Below are 24,600 nucleotides of genomic sequence, written 5' to 3' on the forward strand. Positions count from 1 at the left end.
CAGCGTCTGCCTGTCCCGGGTCCCGTCCCGCAGCGCAGCCCCGGCGCACGCGCGCCCGGCGGGAAGGGAAGGCTGCGCAGCGCGCACGCGCGGTACGGCCGGTGGGGCTGCCGGGAGAGCGCGGCGGGACAATTGAGCGCGGAGGCGGGACCGGAGCGCAGGTACGGGCGGCACGGGCGGCACGGGCGGCGGGCTCGGTGGAAGCTACCCTAGGAAAGACCCTACAAATGCTCTAGCTCCCACCCCTCTGCCGTGGGCACGGACATCTTTCACTAGACCAGGTTGCTCAGAGCTTCATTCAAGCTCGCCCTCAGTGATGGGGCATCCACAAGTCCTCTGGGCAACCCGTTCCAGTGCCTCACCATCCTCAGAGTGAAGAATTTCTACCTTACATCTGATCTAAACCCGCTCCCTCAGTTTGAAGCCATCCCCCCTTGTCCTTTCACTACATGCTCTTGTAAAAGTTCCTTACAGCTACTCCTGATCTGAAGCGATTTTTCAATAATGTTGATGCTCAAAACGATGCACTCGCTGCCTGCAAATTAACTGAGTAAAGCCGGTGCTGCAGTTGCCCACAGCCCCTGTTCTGCCTTTGCATCTGTGCCGGCAGTGCCTCTTCAAACACTGCAGGAGCAGCTGTTAATTTTGGGCTGAGATGGGCATTGCGGCTGCCTTCAGCAGAGCTCCGTGCACACCGCGTTGAGCTGGATGTGTAAAATCTTGAAACAGTCTTTGCATGTATATTTAATTTTCAGTGCAGCTACGAATGTACCTTTAGGACCAAAGTACTGAAGCGGATTCAGTGCCTGACACCCCAGGGGCAGCCGTGAGGCGGTTTGGGCTGTGGTTTCGTGGTGAGCCGGGTGTGCTCAGGCATGGTTGCTGAGAACAGCAGTGCTTTCTGCATGGCTTGCAGCTGCTTCCCTGCCAGACATAACAGCAAGGCAGGTGCAGTGTGCCCTGGTGTATCGGTGCTGTCTCTGAGGAAAGGGCATATTTGCATATTCTTTCACTTTGTTGTAGTCTGGAGCTGTTCCTTGCCTTGCTACACTCACTCTGATCTTATCTGAAAGACCTGGCGTCAGTGGTTTACTGTACATCCCTGATGTTCTATTCCTGTTGGGTAGTAGTGTAAAGGAACAAAATGTAAACATTTTTGTTATTATTTTTTAACATATTTTTACTATATTTTAAGAAAGCTTGTATTTTAAAAGAAATATGTATTTCTGGATGCAGTGTTTAATTTTAAAACCCACAAACCCATAAAGGTCTTTGTAGTTGCAAGTAAGTAATACTGGTAATAGTGAAGTTACTGAGTTATCAAGGATGGTGTCTTCAAATGTCTTAGTAATTTTCAGATCTTCTAATGAGTTTGTTCTTATGGTTTTAGACCAAATGACAGTGCAATGGTCAAGTGGATTTAGAAAGCAGAACACTTTAATCATGGATATGTGCAATTTATGAATTTTGCAGCTTCTCTGTCCCACAGAACCTCAAGTGCAGTGGGCAGGGTTAGTGAAGCACTGCAGCCAGGCCATGCACAGGCCTCATGCAGAGCCCTGGGGTGTCCTGTGCTGTCTTCCCAAGTGTCACTCTGCAGTGTAGGGTTGGGTAGAGAGCTTGCTCAGATTCCTGTGGCAGCTGAAGCTGGCTCTGCTGAGCACTGGCACTTGCAGTCTGCTCCCCCTGAGGGTTCTTGACACCTTTGCAGTGTTCACAGTGACTTTTCACACTACAGATACTCCTGTTATAATAACCAAGCTACTCCCTTAGTGCATAGGGTTAACTAAAACTCATTTGCTATCACTGTTGTCAGGTAAGCCCAACTTGAGTGAACAGCTGTACACACAGAGGCTTCTTTGCTTGTATTTGTAATAACAGCCACAGTGGAAGCGACAGGAGTTGAGACCTTTTTGCCCCTGAGATTTATGTCTAGTAACAGCATCATATATATGCTAATTGTGCAGCTATGGGGAGAGCAGTACTCCTGCTAGCAGTCTCTGCATGTTTGCAAAGTGTTTTGGCAGTGCTCTGTCACTACTTCAGGGCAAACCTTGGGAAGAACGGTGGTTGTGCCCCAGGAAGCCACTGGAGTGCAGAGTAGCACCAAAAAAGGTGCAGAACCACACAGTCTGCTGCAGCAGGATGCAAACATGCTTTTCAGATGGTACAGAAGTTTGATTCTGCAATCTGTGTTATGGTTTATTTTTAACCCAGTAGTTGGGGGGATAATTTAAAATAAACGTGTAAATGGGGAATTAAACCTGTAACTGCAGTGTAAGTTGTGCTTGCCTTCTTCATTTTGGCTGCTGTCTTTCTGTTGGAGTTTTCTTCTTTTGTTTGATTTCTGTCTACTACTTTGAAGGATTAAGACTATAACTGGTTTTTCTATTGGTTGCAAAGTAAACTTTGTCATATTAACACTGACATATGTTTGGTTTTGCCCTATGGTTGCTCAGGGGAATAATAGTTATATTTTGAGGGAAAATCTATAATACATTCCTTCCACTGCTCAAGTGGACATAACATGGAGCAATAATATCCACTGTAATTCAGTGATAACTTTCTCCTGAATGTTAATCTTATTATGGTGAACCTGAGTGACCAATGTAATTGACTGTTTAATGCAAAATGCTGGTCCCAGGTATGAGACATACCTTCAGGATTCATTGTGCACTAATTCATTGTTCATTGTGCACTAATAATGAGCTTTTCAAAATTATGTTTCCAGTGTATAGAATAGTAAGTTTTGCTTTAAACTGTCTTTCTTTTCGTAAACTGGTGTAAGTTTGCTAAGTAGCCCTGTATTGTGCATCTCTAGAGCATTTATTGCTATTGGGAACTGCATTAGTGGCTTTTTAAATGAAATTGGAGGTGCTCAGCTGCAGAATTTGCTGTAGTTGATCTTTCTTAGTAGCTAAACAAAGCATTGCAACAATACTACTTTTTATTAAATGTTATTATGCTTGTGAGTTAATATTGTTATTTGAAGATCTTGTATGCTCCTTTATATTTTGAAATAGTGCTTTTGTTGTCATCTCTGGATATATTTTTATATTTAGAGCCTATCCTGACTACAGTTGTCTTTATCTGCTTCCTTCCTTCCTGTCCCCCCTGCAGAGCAGTACAGCTGACTATGAGGCGATCTGCAGCTCCCAGTCAAGTCCTAGGAAATGCTGGCAAAAAGCCAAGGTTTACACCACCAGGAAAATGCACTGCTGTTTGTCTCAAGAATGAAACTAAGGAGATGGACCAAGAAATTAAGTTAAAGGAGGTAAACTGAACAGTGCACTAAAGAGTATTTTGTACAGTACTATGATTAAAAGATAACATCTGAGCTCACCACAAACAATCTCTGCTTAAAAAATCTATTTAAAACAAATTTTGACAGCTTTGCTGTAAGTACCTTTGACCTTGCTTCTCAGGTTAGGCTTCTCTCACTGTGGAGTGGTTGCAGAAAAATGTTTTTCAAATAAGTAAAATTAATCAGTATTGAGTCCAAGTGCAATTCTCAAGTGTAAATGAGGTGGGGATTGCATCTTGGCAGGGGCTTTATTGGATTTTTGTAAAAGCAGTTAAAAAGCCAGGATACTTGTCATAAAGTCTCAATATGCTGAGTTGCAGTTCTGCTGCAAAGGGACTTTCTCTGAAACCTTTAATATTGACACAGAAAAGCAGCACAATTTAAATTTATTTATCTACAGAAGACTTGTATTAAACTAAATTCATAAACTATTTACACAAGTGTTTGGTACTGTGTGCACACACATGTTGTGATACATCTAGTTTTGCAGAGATGGACATATTTATATAACAATTTGATAATGACAGTTAATATGTCTTGAAATCCCTTCTTGTTGCTCTTTTCTCTATTTCTCTTCACCTGCATGCAGGAAATGCTATTGTGAACTTATTTCTCTTTTGCAGATAGATGAGAAAGAGGGAGGTGCTTCATTGCTATCTAAAATAAATATCAAGAATCAAAATGAAAATTCTACACAGTCTGTGGAGTCAACTGGAAAAGTAAAGACAAAAGCATGTTTCAGCATTAACAAGTGTAGCAAGGCAGAAAAGAAAACACTAAATGTGCCCAAAGCTGGTAAGATGCCTTTTCTTTTTCACTACCATGTACCATAACAGAATTTTAAAGCTTATGCATGATAGACTGGATATACCAAACTTTTGTGAAGTACTATTATAATCATTGTGCAGTGGTGGCATTATTTGGTGTTATACTGGCTAGAGTGAAGGAAACAAGTGTTAAACAATTTTTTTAATAAAAAAGGAAAGAACCAAGGTGTTTTGGAAGCCATTTGGTAGTGCTGCTATTCAGGTTTGTGTCTTCCTGAAAAGCCTTTTAGTCAACTCACTCTAATCTACAGTTGGTGCAATGCAAGAATTGTAATACCTTAAATAGTGGGGAAGTGTTGGAGACCTTGCTGACCTCATGCAGAGAAAGCTAACAATTCTGAATGGATTCAGGTTTTTTTCAGAATTAATGAGGTTTTCTTTTCTTCGGTGTCTCCAGTGGGCACTTAAGGTTTAAGCCAACTTTAGCCACAGAGCAGAACTGGCTTTGCTCATTTGTGGGTGTGCACTTCATCAGCTGTGCCCTGGTAATGAATGCCTCTGACAAACCAGGGTAGAAAGCTCTGCAAAGACACTGAAGTGTCTGAACTATAGTAAGTGCACTTGGATGGACCTGAACAACATTGTGGGGTTGAGTGTCTTCATTTCCCAGTCTTGGTGTGCCCTGACCACAGATGCAGCACAGTTCTGTGTTGTATGAATGCAAGTGTATGACCTCAGGAGCCAAGTATATCTTGAAAGCCTGGCACTTGAACTGGATTACTGACACTGATGGATGACAACTGCTCCTTTTGGAACCAGCTCAGGCATTTAAAACACCTGTCTTACAGTTATTTCACTATTGTATCTTTGCAATTAATTACACTGATAATAATGGTTTAAGGTTCATTTAATTAATAACACTTTGTGTAGTGAGTGAAGTTTTAAAAGAGCATTTCAGGGCCTCTTATCACCTTGAATTATTGGAAGGCTTTAACAGCTGCATTTTATTTTGTTTATAATAAGACCTCTTAAATCTTGAAGCCTCACTGAAGCAAAACTGTCCCAAGGTCCAGCCAATAGTGAGGCTAATTCCCAGAGGGGAATTGTTCCCAACAGGCACACATATGTCCTATATACACATACACAAGTGGTCACATAGGCCAGCACAGATATGGAACACAGCACTCAGGCAAGCACAAACAGTGCCCATGGACACATCCCTTCCCTTCTCTGACTGCTTGGGTAAAAGCCTGTTTGTGGAAAAACAAATGAGTGGATTTATATGTAAATATACATGCACACAGAGAATTTAGATCCCTGCAGTAACTGACCTTATGCACTGCCTCTGTTCAGTAGCTGGCTCCTTGATTTGTTGGACGCCCCAGCTGTGGGCACATCAGCCACAGAGGCCCACAGCTCCCAGTCCAGCTCCTGGTACACAGACCTGCACTCCCACAGGTACAAGAACACTGTGGGTCCCACAGTAACTTGTCTTAGACTTCTTACCTTGGTCTTCTTAGTGGTGGGCTCCTGGATTCAGTGATCTCCCAGTTGCCTTGTGCCCAAGACATGCACACGTACAGACATTTCTGGCTGGTTGCTGAACGTACCAGGAGCCAACCCCCAATATGTCCTGGTCTCTTGAGTAACTTGCATGGACTTTTTGGTCCCTTCAGTAGTCAAGTCTCAGACCCTCTGGTCTCTCCAATATCTGGTCCAGACTTGTGGCTGCTCCAGTATTTGGCTTTCAAGCCTCTTATCCTACTTGCCAGCTAGTCCACGTTGGTGTTTGTTAGCAATCTCACACAGTGTGTCCAGGCAGTGCACTTGGTTTCTGGCCTCTCTGATAGCTGACATAGCAGGTACCTGAGCTCTGTAACCTGTCCAACTCCAGCTTGCACCTGGGAAAATATTTAGAAGTGTAGTTTGGTAGGAAGATGGGACTTGGTCTGGCAGTAGGATGTAGTGCATTGCTGAGGAAGCTTACTGACCTTCAGCTGTTTAAAAGTAGCTGCCTTTTCCCTTGTATTGCTACATGCTTGTTCCTGCCTGAACCATCTTTGTCTGTCCCTTCCGCATGTCTGTGTAGTTTTTGATTCTCTTTTTCTCCATCAAAGCCCTTTCTAGCATCTGGGGATTGCACAAATTCCAGGCCCTAGTAGGCAACAACCCCCTCCATTCTGTAAGGTGCTTTGGAGAGCCTTTCCCATTGACTGTTCTGGATTTCAGTCCCAGAAAATGGGAATGTGATACCTTGCATGGTTTGTGACCCAGAGTGTATGCACTCTGTTTGGCAGAGCTAATGTGGGGAAATTCAGCTTCCTCACATGTCTTTGTCTTATGGCTTTCATGTGTTTCTGCTGCATGCTGAAACTTGCAGTTGATGCCTAGACTTCAAGAAAATTTTCAGTGTCAATGGGACATATTGAGGGGTAATGCTTCCCTATAGGTACATCTACAGGAATTTGTATCTGCTAGTTCTGCTTAGCAGTGCACTTAAAAGATAAATAGGGGATTTAATTCCAAAATAATCTGTGAAATCAGCAGTCATTCCAGAAAAAATGTTATGAAGTAGAAAAGGTACTAAATGTCTTTTCCATATCATGAATTCTCGGTGCAGCTGGTATGGGTCCTCTGTGATGACTTTAGAAAAATAACCAAAAAGTTGTGGAGTGAAACTGGGTGAGCTGCTTCTGTTGATGTGCTGTTGCCTTTCTGAACAAGGCATTTTGTGCCAAAACCCTTTCTGTGCATGCAGAATGAGGCTAACCCTGCAAGCCTTTGAAAAGCTGCCATGAAATGTGCTATAAAAGAAGGAAATCTAATGTCTGTGTTAGTTATTGTCTTCAGGTTCACTGGTGAGGAGAGCACTGTAGTGGAAAAAAAAAACCTGTACTGAGTCTTCCTTAAATCTTAAATAATTTTTTAATAACTTAGACTTTCCAAGACAATTTCTGCCTTTACATCACTTTTCTCAGTTATTCATTACAGCTAATGTAGCGATTACATTGATTATGTAAATCATAACCTTCTTTGTAGTGTGAAGTTAAATTGTTTTGTCAGAGCTGGCTTTGGTATGAAATTCAGAAGTAATGGAAACCAGTTGTAAAAGCCACAGTCAGTTGGGGGTTTTTATTATTATTAATATTGTAATGGAATTATATTTGACTGTCAGTCTCTGGAGCCTCATACTTCTCTGTTAAAGGGGCATTAAAATAATTTTAAGATTGAAAAAGTCTGTGTATATGCATTATTTTGGTCTCCATATAATTTAATGCAGATGATAAACAGTTTGATAGTTATATATCACACTCAAAGCTGCTGTGTTTGGGTTTCCAGTGCAGCAGTGGAATGTGTAAATAAATACCCTAGGTTCCATTGAAATTCTTTTGAAACACCTGTGAACCATTGGACAACTGCACTGTTCACAGACCTAATCTTTCTGAAACCCAGCCCCTGAAAATGCTGTACATTCTTTCAAAGAAAAAAACAACAAAAAACCCCCAACAAAACTCATTTATCTGACACATGGTGTCCATTTCTTAGAGCAGACAAGTAAGAATTTTATTAGATGGAATCAATCTTAAAAATAGAGCATATCTGGCTTAAAAGATATTTGTTTTTCTACGCATCTTTAAAAAAAACCCTTTGCACTAAAACGTCATTAATGAAAGTGAAGTGCAAGGGACTCTTAAATTCTGTGAGATGAGGTATTTCCAGAGACATTAAATAAGTTTGTAGCAACAGTTGAATGAAACCTATGTAAGTGTTATAATTTTAGGAGTGTTTGAACTGTAAGATTTTGAACATGTTCCTTGGGCAGTTTATGACTTGTGATTATAAGTTCTGAATACTGGAAGATAATGTTACATGTTTCTTTGTAGGAAAATGAACTTTACTACTCCTTTAAGAATTGGTATTTGCTTCTTTTTAAGAGGAATGAACATGGCAATCTCTTTGGTACCTTTCTTTTGTATTCAGAATATAATACTTGTTCATACAATGGATCTTTGGGAGGGAGGTGATTTATTTGACTTTGTCAGTAATACTTTTTCTCACATGCTTCCGAAGAATTCAGCTAAGTGTGCATGCTCTTTACTACTTGTCCTCATGACATTCTGAGGTTCTATTAATCATAACAAGAAAATACAAATAATTTGCATTTGAAGAAACAATGGACAGGCAGATCCCTAAACTATACTTAGTAGCGAGTGGGATTGGCAAGAGCTGAGGTTTTTACCCATGTTGCCTTCAATTTAAGGATTTAACATATATTTATTTTATTTGTACGCAGCAAACATAATTTAATTTATGTTTATTGTCTGAGTTTACAGCTTACTTTCTGTTGGTACTTTTAACCTAGGAGAACGTTGCTGTGTTTGCCCTTTGGGCTCACTGTTTTGTGTGTGGCAATGAACAGCTCTTTCACCTGAGCACTTAGACGCAGCATTCCAGCGGGACTGAGATTTCATTGTTTGAACCGGATGTAGGTGAACAGAAAGAATGGATAAAGAGTTTTTCTGTTACAGCTCACCACCTGTTAGGTTGGTTTTTGGTTCAAGAGTACCTTGTTTTTCATCCATGGCTAACATCTGCTAATGCATCTTCCGAGAGGAACTTTTCCAGAAGTCATGGGCAGATACTATCTTTGAGCTAACAGTGAGGACAAATTGTAACTGTATTTCATAATGTGGTTAATGTGCTCGCCCCATGTCTCTAAATAGATATTTCTGATAATATCAGCTGTACTTATTATTTGAATACAGCTTTGAATATATTTTCTCTATCTTCTCTGGAATGTTAATGTCTACTGACTACATTCGTCTGTAAGATTGGGATGCTTTGCATACTTAAGCTTCATTTTTCATAATGTGGTTCCTTCAGCTTTCTAGAACATGGTTACAGGTCTGTCTGATACCTCTTATCACTTGATATCAGCAAAGTCTTTTTAACCAATTAATGTGAATATTAAGAGAAAATCCACTGTTCATTTACCACAGTAGCAAGCAAGTACCTGTCACTTTTAATCACAGGATTAAAAAATTTTATTTTCAGGACTTTCATATTGTCTAGTTTCAGTCTTAAATGTGTACTTACTGTTTCTAGTAACAGAACTAAAACCATTCATGCCTGGCATCTCATAATGAAGCAGATTATTCCTAGAATTACTTTGATATCTGCAAAAGTACAAGTATTAATTTAATTTTTGTTGTTGCACTTCACAGATGAACTAGAAAAGATATTTCAGTCAGTCTATTTTCGTGGTGGAGCTGCATGTGTAGCTGCAGTTCTCTGTGTCCTTTAAATGTTTAATAAACAGCTGGTAAAGCAGTTAAATCTTTGGGTAAAAGATACTCCATAATCATCTGTAGCTCTTAATAATTACTAAGCACATCTTAGAACAGCTAGATGTGATTGGATGCCTGAGTGTAAGTAATTTATTACTGCATTGTTTGCAAGTAATATTTTACAAGTCTATAAATTTTGTTGTAATTTCTTATTCAAAATAGTATCAAATTAGTCTAACAGATCTTTATGATTTAAAATGTTCTCCCTCTCCCTGCAGTGTTCTAGAAGAATAGTTTATAACAGCAAACAGACAAATTTATAGCCAAGTTTGTTCTCAATTCAGGACAGTTTCTTTACTGTTAAGGTGTCATCTGTGCCTGTTTGATCAGCCCATCTCAAGAGATGGGGACTGGTTAATAAAACTGGGCTGATGTAAACACATTGTAAGATAAATTGTCTGTATCTGGCTGGATGCTGGTTCCAGAAGTGTTCATTTACACATCAGTCACAGTGGGTCTGGTGTTTTGTGCTCTGTGGCTTTGGTATTCTCTGACATCTCCTCAAGACTTGGTGCTCTTCCTTGGGGGGTGAAATGATGTCTTCTACTCTGCTGCTGTCCTAGTGTTTCCCCAGCTGATTGTGCACACTGGGTGTTTCCTGGGCTGTCCTCACATCCTAACTGTGTTGATTCATCTTGAATTTGGGATGCCCACCAGCTGAGTGCTTGTAGAATTAGCAAGTGCTAATTCTTGTAGAATTAGCAAGCAAGAGTGAGATGGGAAGAAGGAACTTTACAGCAGCTTCACCACCAAAGGCAACATCTCATATAATGTTCAGCAACTGCAAAGCTGCTTTCCTGGATGGGGCAGCCGTCTGCAGTGCTGCTGTAAGACAAATCCAGACTTGCATAATTCTAGTGGGATATTTCCACAGTTAATTTATAATTTGGTATGATCATATCTTGCTGTGAAATGAATAACTAGGCTTTATGTAATTATAGATGATATAACCAGGATATTCACACCGGAGAAAAGAACAGTGAATTGGCAGAGAAATGTACTTTTCATTTGCCCCAGTTAAATGTGCTTTGCATTTGAGCTAATGAAGATAATGAAGGAGAGGGGAAGGAAACCAGGAATCAGAAAGGTATTACATGATCAGAAAATAAAGAAAAAGAATTCTAGTAGATGTAAGATATTCAACATTTTCCAAGGAAATTGGAGGGATTAAAATGAAAGTTTCACAGTCGTAACTTGTCTCTTAAATGGAACTGTGGGTGCTTCTTTACAATGAAAAATAAAAATTTTCAGATTCTTTACTTTTGAGCGGTGATACATCCATGATTGAAGAAAGCTGTGTTCCATGTAAAGATGATAGTCTTTCATGCATTTTAAAAAAGGTATTAAGTTATTGAAAGTGAAAATTTATACAATTTATAAACAAACAAGCAGAAAGACTTAAATACTCTTGCAGAAAGAGAGGTCTACTTGGAAACTGCAGATATAAAGCAAATACCCATTTCCAAGGGCTGGCAGGGGATATGTTGGGAAATTAAGTTACTATCCTAATATATTTATTACATTTAGCTCCCTAGAGTGGTAAGCAAGCACACAGCATATAGTCTGCAGTATACAGAAAAATAAATTATCTAATACTGTAACTTTAAAAATGAGGTACTTGAAAAATACCCTGCAGAGAGATTATCTTAAAGAATTCAGGTTTATCAGTAATAATTCTTTCTATTCCCTCATCCATTCTGAGGGGAGCTGTACACATAGTTTCTTCTTACTTCTTTTTTGATTTTCAAAATCTGTTACCAGGCTATACGGATGCAAGATGGGTGAAAAAGAGAAATGCATGGCTATTCACATTTTCTCACATGTCTTTATTTTCCTTTCTCTCACCATTTGTTTTCTAATTTGGAGTGTGGGGATTTGGTGAGTGTGCATATTCCCAGCTCTCCTGTCTCCAATAGATACACAAAGGTGAACTTAAGAGAAGATGAGGGAACACAGCTTTTAGGTGGGGGGACAAGAAATGCCTTACTGAAGGGACCTGGGAGGGGTTTTTTGAGCTGTCATGAGTGTTATGACAGACTAGGCCTGAATGCCTTCAAAGCTAGTTATCAAATCTTTCTGTGGCTGTGCTCATTGTTTGGAATCCCCTTTGTTGCCATGTCAGCCTAACTAGAGTTCGGTCCCAGCTTTTGGCTTTGGGCCTTAAGTTTTCCTTCAAACAGAAGCTTTGTCACAATATGACTTTCCTTGAGCCAACAAGATAATGATAAGATGATTATCTCACTGTCTTCAAAGCATCCACTGAGCAAGATTAGAAGAATGGAGAAAGCTGTTTCTCTGTCAAATGCAGGGAATAGTGCACAGGGTAGTATTTTCAGGATAGTATGTAAAAGCATAATCTCAAAAATTTTAATCTCTATGAACAAAACAGGAAACTTGCAGAAACTTGGCTTCTCTTAGACTATTTCTTTTCCTAGGGGCTATCTTGCTAGTGAAGAAGTGAGAATTTAGGGAAAATACCCTGGGAAAATCATACTTTCAAGCCTTTCTGTATTTCTCAGCTGCTTCTGATTAGTCATCAAAAAGCTTGTTGGAAGAGAGGATCAGAGAAGGTATAAGCATGTATTAGGAATGGATGCATTTCTTAATTTGTAAGTAATGGGGCTCTTAGCTTTTCTATTTTTAAGGACACAGCTTATAAAGTGAAGAGCTAATTCATGGAGCTGTACAGTCACATAGTATTATAGAGTCCTGTATTTAAGCCAAACTTGGTTTGAAGGATGGTTACTGATCTGAATGTGTGGGTCTTGGAATGGTACACTGAGATGAAGATAAATTCTTTAAAATTTGGCATGGAGGGCATTTTAATTGGCTAAGTTATATATTCCCCATTTCAGTGGGCTAAATGTTGAGAGAATACCTTATATCAGCAGAGGGGACAGAATTGTATTTATCTTTTATGCTTGGAATTTTAGCTGATAAGAGCTCTGAAGGAGGCTGGAACCCTTGTTCTTGCAGCAGTTTCAAGAACTGTTAGAGGTTGGAAATTAATACATGCTAGATGCTGATCACAAAAATAGATGCAGGACAAAGAAAAGAGGTTAAACTTCACCTTATTTGTCTCATGTCGCATGCAGGACAGAGGTTTAGAAATAATTGTGCAGGAGAAAGGAAAGGAGTAGTCTGAGAGGTTCAGGTACATCAAAGATAACAACAATAAAATATAAAACTGATGGTGAAAGTGCTGATGAAGACGAGAAAAAAAATCAAGTGACATGAGAAAGCCATTTGAAACAAAAATGACCTAAAAATATTATTTCTAAAGGGTCTGGTGTGAATATATTTAAGCCCTATAACTTCCAGGTAAAGTTAAATTACAGCTTTTGGATCACAAAACCTTGTCATCTTCAACCCTCTTCTTAGTGATTAATGCCTGCAACCCTTTCCTTTAGACATTGCTCATGAAACAACTGTCCCTGTGAGAAACCTTCTGAGTGGGAAGTTTTCTTAGGCACCCTTTGCTCAGCAGGCTCTTAGAGACAGGCAGATCGGATGACTTGGCACTGCCTTGCTGTCCTGTCAGTAGAGAGGACTATATGATGACCTAATGGAAGTTTTGCAGCCCTTTCTGCCTATAGACACTCTCATCTTATGCAGCTGCCAAATTCATTTGCAAGGCTAAGCAACTGCCTTGATACTTGCCAAATGTTCCCACTGCCATAATAGCCCAGTGTATTCAGTGATGTGTAACATACCCCATCTTAGCTGCTGAATCTTTCTACATTTTTTGTAAGCACAGGGGTGCCAGGGTTCCATTTTAGCTTTGATTCAGATCTTGCTATCATCCTATTCTTCTCAAGGATTTTCAGGCTCCTAGGTGATTGCAAATGCTAACCACAGGTCTCTGCAGAGCTGGTTTGCTTGCATATTACTAAACAGGAACAGAAGTCCTTCAGACTTATCCTGGGGCTACTACTTTGTGGGCACAGCACCTTCACAGAGCTTAGCAGTCTGGTGATTTGGTATTTTTTGCACTAGAAGGTCCCAGCCTGAATCACTTAAACTGGTGTCCTTCCTTTCAACATTCATGGTTGTTCTCTGTTCCAAATGGCATCTTTCAAGACACATTCCTTCTTAGGGCATCCTCAGTTTTCTCAAATGTCTTTTTCATGTACCTTAGACTGATTCTTTTTTTTAAGACTGTCATGGAGAGATTCTTCCTCAGTTCTGTGTGACAAAAGGTCCTCCCTCTCCCTCCAAAATGTTCCCCTGATTTTAGACATTCTCCTTCTCAGGGTGTTCTGTCTTATAAAGTATCTAGATTTACATGGGCCACTTGATGCAGTTAGTGGCTATGATACAAACCTATCACTTGTCAAATTTGTGGCCATCGAGCTCTCTCAGCAATCCATAGTGATTTGGCTACTTTAATTCCTGACTGTATCATAGCTGTGCTTCTTTCCTCTCAACAGTTCTCCAGGATGTACTGTTTGTATCATTTTCTGGTATTAATTCTGTACTTTTTCAAAGCAAAATCAGAAGGTATAGAAGGCAGTGAAGTGATCTAAGGAGTGCGTATATGTTTATTTTCTTCAGTGGTGAGCAGAATTTCTCTCCTACCTGTGGTTTGCTGTTCCCTTGGTTGTGGTAATACAAGTCTTTAGGAATATGGTTTGCAATTCACCCTACAATGGTCCAAATAGAGTTTGAAGAAGCTTTTTCAATATATTTCTTTCTGTGAGTTATTTGTCCTGTGGCATACTGGATTAGGGAACTGCTGGTGATTAAAACTAACCCGGCGCAGAAAAAAATGATAAATATGAGTTGTCCAGGTTTGTGAGTGCTCATATCAGCACAGTTAAGGAGCAGGAACATGACACAGTTGGAGGGAGGCAGAAATTATTGTTTTGACAATGTACCACATCTATGTTGACTTAAACCAATTATTAAATTCACATTAAATTCTTATGCTTGCAAAATAAATAGATTATTCTGTAGCTAGATCATCTTGCTGAACTGGCTGTGCGCTGTGTTGCATAAGTGCAAGTGTTGGTGGAAGGTGTAGGATGAAGGGTGGATTGTGGCAACATCTTTGGTTTTTGTAATTGTCTTGGAGCTACACCTGCTGTTTTAGCTTGAAGATGTCTATATGTATCATTAATATCCAGGCTTTTCACATTCTGTGATTTCTTATCCAAGCACTGATATAACCTTAGGCTGATGAGCAGAACTATTTTAAAAAGGGAAAAAAATAGGAAGGAAAAAACATCTTGGTTGGCAGCCAGCTTCATTTTTTACAAGGGTTATTTTACACTCATGCAGAACAATATGCAATTCAGGCATTTTATCAAGCTTTTGCTCAAAAGAAAACTTTATAGCAGTATTTTGCTATAATTACATTAGTTGTAGTTGCTACATTACATTAGAAACTTAGTTTCTCTAGCAACATTAAGCACTAAGTTAATAAAGTAATACAAGTTTCGATAATACTGGGAGTTGCTGTATCTGGTAGCCCATTATAGAGGAGACTGCTGCAGCTCCTGGTGCCAGGACCACAAGGATGTATCTGTAAGAGGCACATGTGCACGCTGTATGTGCATATACAGACAGAATCAACACGTTCAGCACTCATGCAAATACAAGCAGCTTCAATGGCCTCATCCTTTCCATTCACTGGCTGACTGGGAAGAAAGCTTGCTTCTGGAAATGCTTGTGTACACAACATGGATCCTCCAGCAAGAGGCCTTAAATTCTTACTCTGCTCAGTTACTGGTCCCTGGATCCCCATGTCTCCCAGCTAACAGACAAACATGCATTGGGTCTCTGGTAGCTGGTCCTGGTGTCCCAGTGTCCCCTCCAGTAGCCAAATCTCAGACTTTCTGGTCTCTGCAGCATCTGGCCCAGACTCATGGTTGCTCAGCTCCCAAGCCTTCTGCATGGCTGCTCTGGCTTGGGGTTTGCCCAAGGTTACACACTGGCACAGCTACCCAGGCTGTGTGCCTGGGCTCCAGCCTCTGCCTTCTGGTGCCTCTGGGCCCCTGCCACCCGTGGTGGTACAGCTCCAGCTGCTTGGCATCTCTGTTTCTGTACATTGTCACACCCAATGGAGATTTTCCTCACCCAGGAAAACAGTTACAAATGTAGTTTAACAAGCAGGTAGGACAATCTGCAGTGCTCAGGCCCAGGGCATGGCTGAACCACCATACTGGGCAGCCACTGCTTACATACACCTGGCCCCTGGTAGCCCTTTTCCCCCTTCCCAGTATCCTCCTATGCTTGTTCTTTCCCAAACCACTTTCATGGTTCACTGTCCCTCGTGTTGCCTTCAGTTCTTCTTCTGAATATCCAGTACTGCCCTCTGCAAACCCAAAATACTCCTTCAGGCATCTCACAATGAGTCCCATACCCAGTGGGCAGTAACCCCCTCTCTAGGTCTGTGAGGTGGTCTAGAGAGCCTCTCCTGTGGACTCTGGGTCTCTCTCGCCCCTGGGGTCTGGGAGCAGCTGGACTGAGGGCTTGGTTTCTTTCATCTGGGTTGTTGAGGTTCCTCTGCCCCGCACTGTTCATTTGTGCTCTTTGTGTCTGTGAGGAGGAGCCTTTAATCACTGACTTATTTTTGTCTCTAAAATGTCAAGAGTCTGGATGGGCACTGCACAACTGCTCCAACAGTGGAGGGTGCAGTGTAGGCTCACCTGTGACTCCTCAATGCTGACACTGCCAGAGTCTGAACTATGTGAAGCACATCCAATTCTTGTTCCGTTACTGAAGAACAACTAAAAACATAAATTAAAAAAACCTCAAAACTCTAACCACCAGCTTTATATTGTTAATATTAGTAAAGTGCAAAGGGAGGGGAAATAGGAAAGGATTAGGTGTTTATAAGTAATGGTTTTCATACAGTGCTTCTAACCACAAGAGTATTTTGTTTCTCAAATTTAAGTGTAATAGGCTTCACACTATAAAATGCTTTATTTAATCTTGGCTTGAAAGCAATGCCAGCGAAGTGGACTGGTCACAATTTTGTTAGGTGGTACTGACAAGCCAAGTCTTAGAAATGGTTCCAAAAGTACTTGTTATTCTAAATGCTAATTGATTTTTAGCAGTTAAAAGTCTCCCTTTGTTTAGTGTGAATTTCTTATTTTGAATGCGGCTTGTGTCTGCTTTGGGATTTTTCCCCTTAGAGCAAACAAGTTTATACCTAGATCTTTATAGCCTTAGGATATTTCAAGCTATAATTATTTCTCTTTCCTTCCCCCTGCTTCTAGGCTCCCTTGTTTTCAAGGCTGGACATGTTAAGCTTAGGAAGCTGTTGCCACTATCTCAAGTGGTGTTTGTTTCCACCCTCCGGACGCTTTCAGTGGAGTACGTCATTTTTCAAACTTAGTTTTTGCTTTTTGTACTTGAGAACACCTTTCCTTCTATCTACTACATTTTCTCTTTTTCCAATTTGTTGCTTTAGTTCAGACCACTATTTAAATTTAAAGCCTTGCACGCGTTTTTATGTGAAGGCTTGCTTTAAGGTGATACATTGTTGAGCAAACATTAGGAATGGAGGCACATCTTGTTAATAAAAATCAGATTTTTTTTTTATCTTGAAAAAACGCCTTGATAAATATAATAAAAGTCAGTTGTTTGCTGGTGGATATTATGAAAACCCCAGTATCCACACGCTGTAACGCACTCGGTAATCTGTCACGGCCGCGGGCAGCCCCAGCCCTTGCGGGGCCGGCTTGCAGCCCCGGCCGCGGGCGGAAGCCGGGGTTCGCCCGGGAGCCGCCTCAGGGCCGGCGCGGCGGCGCTCGGGGCCCGCTCGCACCGAGGCGTTCGCGCCGCTCCTCCGGCGCCGGAGCTCGGCCGGGGAGCGCAGCGGGCTCTTTAAGAAGCCCCCGTGCCGGTGGCTGTCGCCGGCTGCCAAGTGCGGGAGAAGCCGAGCTTTGCGGCGAAGCCCGAGCGTAACCAGCCGGCTGGGGGAGATGCCGCCCCGCAGTGACTGACAGCAGGACCAGCTCTATGCAAATGGCGCCGGGGGCTCTGCCGGGGCTCTCTCTCTCCACACGCGCCGCCGCCTCTCGCCTCCCGCTCCCCGTAACGCGCCCTGCCTCGCACAAAGCAATTGTTGCTTTTTGGGGGGGGACGTCGTTACACGTAAAATCATCTCCAGCACGGTTTCAGTTTGAGATTGTGAGAGGGAGCTGGGAGATGTGTCAGAGCTTGTTACTCCAGCTAAATTAGGTAATTTTTAGCTGGGTAATGTGCTAATCTTTAAACCTTTATGTTTTTAAATCCTGCATATGTCTGGTCTCTTCATACAAAAGTGTATTTTGCTTGTTTCTTCTCGCCTTCTTCAGTCTGAAGCCTTATGTAGGTCAGGCTTGGCTTAAGCAGATTTCCTGAACCTGCGTCAGCTTAAGCTGAAGGAATTTTAATAAACCCTCCCTTGTAGGCGTGGGCCTAAATGAGACTAGCCTAGTTAAGCCTGATCTTTTTCTGTTTGTGAAAAAGAGCTGAGCAGAGCTAGGGACTGCATGGTGGCTCCAGGAACGGCTTCCTTAATTCAAAGATAACAATGGTTGGGAAGGCCAGATCTTCTAATTTTACCTTATCTGAAAAGCTCGATTTGCTAAAACTCGTGAAGCCGTATGTTAAAATTCTCGAGGAACATACCAATAAGCATTCTGTAATAGTGGAAAAAAACAAATGCTGGGATATTATAGCTGATAACTACAATGCCATCGGAGTAGATCGCCCTCCTCGTACTGCACAGGGCCTGCGCACGCTGTACAAGAGGCTCAAAGAATATGCCAAACAGGAGCTATTGCAGCAAAAGGAGACTCACTCAGATTGTAAAAGCAGCATTTCCGAGCCAACCAAGAAAGTTGTGGAAATGATTCCACAGATTTCCAATGTGTGTTTAAGAGACAGGAGCGGTGTTCAAAGGTGAGACAATTCTTTTTATTTTGTTACTGAATGAAAATTATGGCGCCTCCTATCTACTTGGTAATGCTTTTGCTTGTGCTCAGGCTCCTAAAGGAAGTGTTTATCAGAGAAAATTCCCAATTGGGAAACAATGACAAAAATAATACTGCTGTTGTTTTATGAGAAGCTTTATGTTGACTTAGCATTGCATTCATTTTTTTCAGCTCTTTCAAAGCTTGTTTCAGAGTCTTTGTCATACTCTGGAAAGTGAGGGTTAAGAGAGAATCAAAGGGAAATAGTAGCTCCAACCTCTACCCCTCCCCTACCTTTTAATAGGCAGATTATTCAAACACTGGCAAAGTGATGGCTATTCTCCTCCATTTAAGGTAATACTGCAGTCATTTTGCAACATATGAAACTGTTACCAGTTTATATAGGATTTTTAATAAAGTTAGTTCACAGAGCCAAGAAATCTTATTCACCTTTTTTCTCTCATTTACTTTGGTGTTTGCATGTTATGTTTTAGCTAATCCCGAACCTTTAAAGAAAAAAAAAATTGATTCTCCACACTGCAGTGCCTTTGTGAGTGCAAATGTTTTTTTAAATTATACTTTTCTTGTACTGACGATGGTTCCCTGAAGCTGGAGCAAAGCTAATTGCAGTCTAAACTCCGAGCAGTTCTGTGTCATATGTGAGGTAGTTTAAATACAGAGAGAAACTGAGAAGTACAGCAGTAGAAGTTTTCTCTTTTTTTTTTTTGCAAGGTTTCTTTTTTTTACTGCTCAGTAAAGTGAGACACACTGTCTAGATTTGAGCCAGACATAATACAGGCAGGCACTGTGCAGGCTTTCTCCCACAGCTGGCTAATGCCCCTCATATCTGACTTGCAACACTCTACTGGTTCTGTATTGGTCCTTGAGGGATCAAAAAATGCCTGGGTCGGATTTTGGTTCCTCCAGATACAAAAACTAAGCTAGGGAGTGGGGGATGGAAGTCAAATAACTCCCCAGCAACCTTGAGAAAGCTCTGATTTTTCTTATTTTCCCAAGCAGATTAATGGGAAGCGAACTTTCCGTATTTTAATCAGATATACTGATAGTGAGTGCAGCAGCGTAACGCTCTAAGAAAAGCTGGCATGCGCACACTCGCTGAATTGGATTCATGGTGCCACTGGTTGAGCTGAATGGTAACAATTGTCTAAATCCCAACATGCCAGATGCTCTAAAAATATTCTGTTGTGGGTCCTTTGCGTAAAGAAGGCTAAAGCAACTGGACTGTGCTGCTGCTCCTGATGAATGCCCCTGGAGGAACCATTCCAAAGAATTCTCTGGAACAAAATGAGGCTTTTAATTGCTCTAATAAAGGTTCCAGTGTCTTGACTACCAACTTTTGTAAGGAGGGGGAAAAAACCATAGTGTGAGAACTTTAGTTTGTAGATCAGCTTATAAAAAGCACTGACGCTGTTAGTGAATGATTGAGCTAATGATCTCCATAGTTTGTCTCCTGTAATTTAAACAATTTTTGCAGTTTTTTATGGGTCCTGGAACACTGACTTGATTACTGCTTACCCAAAATGGTTGTTCCTAGGAACAGCCACTACACTGTGGGCTGAAGGAAAAGAACATAATTTACAAGATTATTTTTTTCCCTGCCCAAATACATAATTATTTGATAGTTCTCTGAGTTGCATTTTATTCTAATTTTATAAACCCAGTGTTGGGTTTTAACTCACCAGGATGTGACTTAGGTTTTGGGGGAGGGAAATATGACTTATAAGGAGCCCAAATTCTTAATCGCACCTTTAAGGAATTTCTAGCTTGCTGTGATTAAATGAAACCTGGTGAATCATGGGTGCCTGCAGGCTTATAAACACCATGCCCCAATTGTGGTAACTGTTGTTTGTCTTTCTTTCAGTCAAGTTGTCAGAAACAACATTAGTAACCACCATACAGGCAGCTCTTTTGTTTCTCAATTCCTTCTTTCTCTCTTTGCTGTCTAATTGTTTTGCACTTAAGAGGCTGACTAAGGGAAAAAAAAAAACAAGCCTCATCAGAGTTACCTGAAGATCTGGTAATTTTTCTAGTTCTCTGTGGATTACACTATTAAGAGCTATTTTTCCACTGTTTAGAGGCTTTAGTCTATGCTACACAAAATCTCACCTTTCTTTCTTCTATTTAACCTCTCTTACTTTCTCTTTCTGCTCTCTCTCCATTTCCTTTTGTCAGAATGACCTGCTTCTCCTGCTGGTTGTTTCCACTTTTCTCAGGCTAGAAGCTGGCCAGGAGCCAGCAAATAAGAAGGAGAGAAGCTTTATTAGAAGCTGTGGTTGTGAAAAGGGGGAAAACTCAGAATTACACTCAGCACCGGGGAAAACAAGTGAAAATTTGTGTGCAGGATAATGCTTCCTATGGTGAGAGAACTAAAACAATGTGAGAAAAAAGCATGTAGGAAAAAGTGAAGCTTTGTGGCATGAGGTAGAAGGGAGTAAGGTGATATAATTGATTCTCTATAGGCAGCTCAGGTAACAGTCAATAGAATGAAGCTTATCTTGGTTTTTTTTTCAGGGGATTAATGAAAGGTCAGTTTTCAATACCTGCTTCAGATGGACAGTACTTTTTAAAGAATTTTAAGATTAAATAATTTGTGTGGTTGACAGGCTTTATTTTTGGAAAATATATTGCTCCGACCCTCATGGGCCTTTTTGCAAATAAGCATTGAGAAACTTTCATGCTTTTATTGTAGAAAATGCATTTTCATGTTAATGGATGGCAGGCTAGGTCAGGGTCCTTCAGAAAATGCAACTATGATTGCTTATTTCTTTTAAACCCAGAGTTTTGAAGACCATGGGAGAACCAGAAGTTAGGATCATGCTACCTTTTCATTAAGGAGGTAGTGCATTTATGTGAGAACAGGATGTCTAAATTACATTTCTTCTTTGCTTCTGGGAATTTGAACCTACATCTCTTACTAACCAGGATGGTGTTTCAATAATCAGATAGTTTCTCAGTGTATGGCTTGTAGGGCTCTGAAGGCAAGTTAAGTTGTAGAGAAACACCATGGCTCACCCTCAGATTTAAGATGGCAACTCCAGTCCTCCAGGACTGGGGAGCATCTGTGAACATTACGTTCATCATGGATCCACTTGCTGCCTTTGACTGCTAGCAGCAGTTTTTGAAGGGTTCAGAAATGTTTTTAGTCTGCAAGCACCAGTTGCAGCCTCTGTTTTAGACAGTCCTGGCCATGAGAGTGCGCTGACTTGGCTGTCAATCCCAAGTTAATATATTCGTGTTCCCATGTAACTCTACACTGCCATCCCAGTCATGCTGCAAGTATTCTTTGTAGATCTGTACAGTAATAGATCAAGAAGCTGATCTGGCTTAAAAAAGCATTACCTGAATAAAGGAGTGATGTGCAGAAGTGTAGGGTTTCAAACACAACTGATGGTAGACAAGTGTCAGGAACAGCTTGAGCCATTATTATCATCAAAGCCAAGGCAATGCCAAATCATGATTTGAGATGCTGCTGACTCAGGGATTTACACAAAGACAGATGAGTCAAGTGGGTGTTGTTCTTTAAAAAAGAAATGCACAGGACTATAGCCTGTTCTTAATGGAAACATTTCTGTGTCTTGAACCTTCAGAAGAAATATTAAGATGGACGATGCAAAGAGAAGGAGCAAGGATTAGCTTGGTTCCCAAATCTACTGGCAAGGGTTGTCCTTTAGGCTCTGGTTTCTTTTCCCAAGGCTCTTTGTGTAATTTTATTTAGTGATTATTTTATGTTGAAAAAAAAACCCTAAATACTTGGGTACATGAATCAGAAACAGAGCACCTTAAAACAGGGGGAGACAAATAAATTTGGAAGATGGGAATGTTTCTGCCATAGTTCACTCCATCTAAATTAATGTCCTTTTAAAATCACCTTTTACATTATATAAACATTTTCCTCTCTTACTTGCATGACTTGGTGCTGCTTTTTTTTTAAATATAGTTTCATGTGTCATTAATAGCCCTTCTTGCTTCTTCAGTGTCAGAGGGGCCTACCAGATGAGGTCTCTATTTTCTGTAATGCCTTTAGAGCAATAAAATCTGAGTAAGACAGGGCAGTGTCTGTGTGGTAGAAAGAGGGGCACAAGTGGTGTTCAGGTAATGGAATAGAGTCCTGGGCATAGATAGCAGAGTAGTATTCAAATGAAGCTTTGGTTACTTACAGCTATGCCTTTTAAAATAGTTTTTAATGGATTATTTAAATATGATTTTGTGTGTTCTAGTGCTAGTATCGATAAAGAAACAATTGCTGGTACCAGTTCACCACAGGCAATGTTGGATCACCATCCTGCAACAGTCATGATGGACTTGCAGTCAGAAGAGGATGTCAAACCTCCTCCTTCTCTGATCATAGACTCCCAGCAAAATGAGAACTTAGAACAAGAGGAGGAACACCAGCTGGTGCATATTATGGAGAGGTCTCCTTCAACATCAGTGTCTTCAGTCGATATGAGAGTGATGATGTCTCCTTCCCCTGTACCGAGAAGGGATGAGTTTTTTAGGCTTGAGGTTGGAGAACGCTTTAGACCAATGTGTGGTTATGACCCACAGATGTTGCAAATGCTGAAAGAGGAGCATCAAATAATATTAGAAAACCAAAGAAAAATTGGTCTTTATGTCCAAGAAAAAAGGGATGGTTTGAAAAGAAAGCAGCAACTGGAAGAAGAACTGTTGCGAACAAAAATCAAAGTAGAGAAGCTGAAGGCAATACGACTACGCCGTGATCTGCCAGAATACAACAATATCTAAATATTTTATTACTTCTGTCATATTCTTTGAAATACTTAATAATAAATGCAAAATTGTTTCTTATGTTAATATGGATGAATCAAAATCTGGGCTTGAGACATGAAAGCATATGTTGTTTAAGTACCTTAGAAAAATACCTCGTGTGGGTTTGAATGCACCAACCCTTCTGGTCTAAAGTATAGTCAAATCCATGTTTAAGTGTTTAGATTGATAAAAATCCAAACTTTAAAAACATTTCCACTTATCTCTAGAGTTTTGATGAGCTAATGGAAATTTAATTCAGTTCTTGTTGAAAATTTTAGTCATATACATTGTTTTTTCAAATAATCATTTAATATCTTAATGAAGTTGCAGGTAAATAAATGCATATAAGAAGGAGAAATAAGAGGCCATGTTTAAATGTTTTATTCTTTTCAAGTTGGTAAATCTTATGACAGTAGTGACGTTTTGCTGGTATAACAGCTTGGAAAACAAAATTACTGGATTGTTATATTTTTTTAATGTTCAGTAGACATTTGAATAAAAGTACATCTTTTTAAAAGTTGATACTTTTTAATTGTTTCCAGTGGAGAAGTGTTTCCATAGGATGTTATCAAAAGAGAGACAGTGAATGCAACACTTGGTTTTTAAAACTGCATGCATGTGTAATTTGTGTGTACAGTTACATGATTGTGTATTCAGTTATAGTAATTATACTGGTGATCAACCATATAAATATCTACTTTGCTCATTTGCATGCATAATTACTGCAGTGCATGTGCAACCAAGACAGTTGCAGGTGCCTTTGATCAATATCACTATGACTATAAGCTACTGAAATAAAATAGTTTCTGTATGTAAGTAACATGTGACTTGAAATCAACAGCAGATTGTGTTATTCTGGGTCCCTTTTATAGATCCTGTTGTTCCCATCTTTCGATTAGTTTCAAATAAAAAGCCCCAAATGGAAACAAAATTGATTCTTCTGTCTGTCCTGGTAGCAGCTGTTTCCTCTGTAGTTATGATCAACTTTAATAACTGGAAGAAAAATACATGAAAAATATCAGTCCCAGATGATTAATTTCTTCATAATTCTTAGTCTCCTGCCTCTTGTGAATGTATCCACAGCTGCCTTAGACCTCTGGCTCCTTATTCCCTGTAACAATGCTTTCCCCTTCCTCTAACCTTTTTAGCAAGAAAAGGAAATGAAGGACAGTATCAAGGGAAAAAGACAGAACAAAGGAAATATAATTCCTCTGGTGCCTCCTATCTCAGAGGCCCCCAACAACAGAATGAAAAAAAGCAATAGGAAGCAGACTATTTCTTCCTTGCTCCTGTCATCACTGTTTTCCCAAATTGCTTTCTTTCTCCACTCCCACAAACCTCTGCATGCAAGCATGGGGCAGTGGTCTGCATCAGCAGACTCTCAGTGAGGCAAGCCTCACACCTTGTTGGTCTTCTGAGTAAATCAGACACCACAGGGGTAGGTACTTAGTAAAAACTGAAGACTGGAAGCATGTAAGCATAGCTGA

The 24,600-nt window shown here is 40.5% G+C and overlaps 2 protein-coding genes across 2 annotated transcripts in view; both read left to right on the plus strand.

Annotated features, from left to right (window-relative positions):
• Positions 1-98: 98 nt before the first annotated feature.
• The window catches only part of RAD54B (RAD54 homolog B), a 63,283-nt gene continuing 38,781 nt past the window's right edge, over positions 99-24,600 (plus strand). Inside the window, exons 1-3 of the mRNA XM_063172408.1 lie at positions 99-161; positions 3,121-3,274; positions 3,928-4,099. Of these exons, the coding sequence (XP_063028478.1) occupies positions 3,137-3,274; positions 3,928-4,099 (310 nt within the window). The 5' untranslated portion in view covers positions 99-161; positions 3,121-3,136. The remainder of the gene's footprint in view (positions 162-3,120; positions 3,275-3,927; positions 4,100-24,600) is intronic.
• FSBP (fibrinogen silencer binding protein) lies at positions 17,616-23,933 on the plus strand. The gene is made up of 2 exons (XM_063172420.1): positions 17,616-18,314; positions 22,564-23,933. Exons 1-2 carry the CDS (start codon positions 17,944-17,946, stop codon positions 23,087-23,089), a joined length of 897 nt encoding a protein of 298 aa, XP_063028490.1. The 5' UTR covers positions 17,616-17,943; the 3' UTR covers positions 23,090-23,933.

The sequence above is a fragment of the Melospiza melodia genome, chromosome 1, assembly GCF_035770615.1.
Source record: "Melospiza melodia melodia isolate bMelMel2 chromosome 1, bMelMel2.pri, whole genome shotgun sequence".
NCBI lineage: Eukaryota > Metazoa > Chordata > Aves > Passeriformes > Passerellidae > Melospiza > Melospiza melodia.

Coding starts and splice junctions, on each gene's coding strand:
- FSBP (XM_063172420.1), top strand. CDS start 17,944: ATGGTTGGGAAGGCCAGATCTTCTAATTTTACCTTATCTGAAAAGCTC. Junction 18,315..22,563: donor GACAGGAGCGGTGTTCAAAG/GTGAGACAATTC, acceptor TGTGTGTTCTAG/TGCTAGTATCGATAAAGAAA.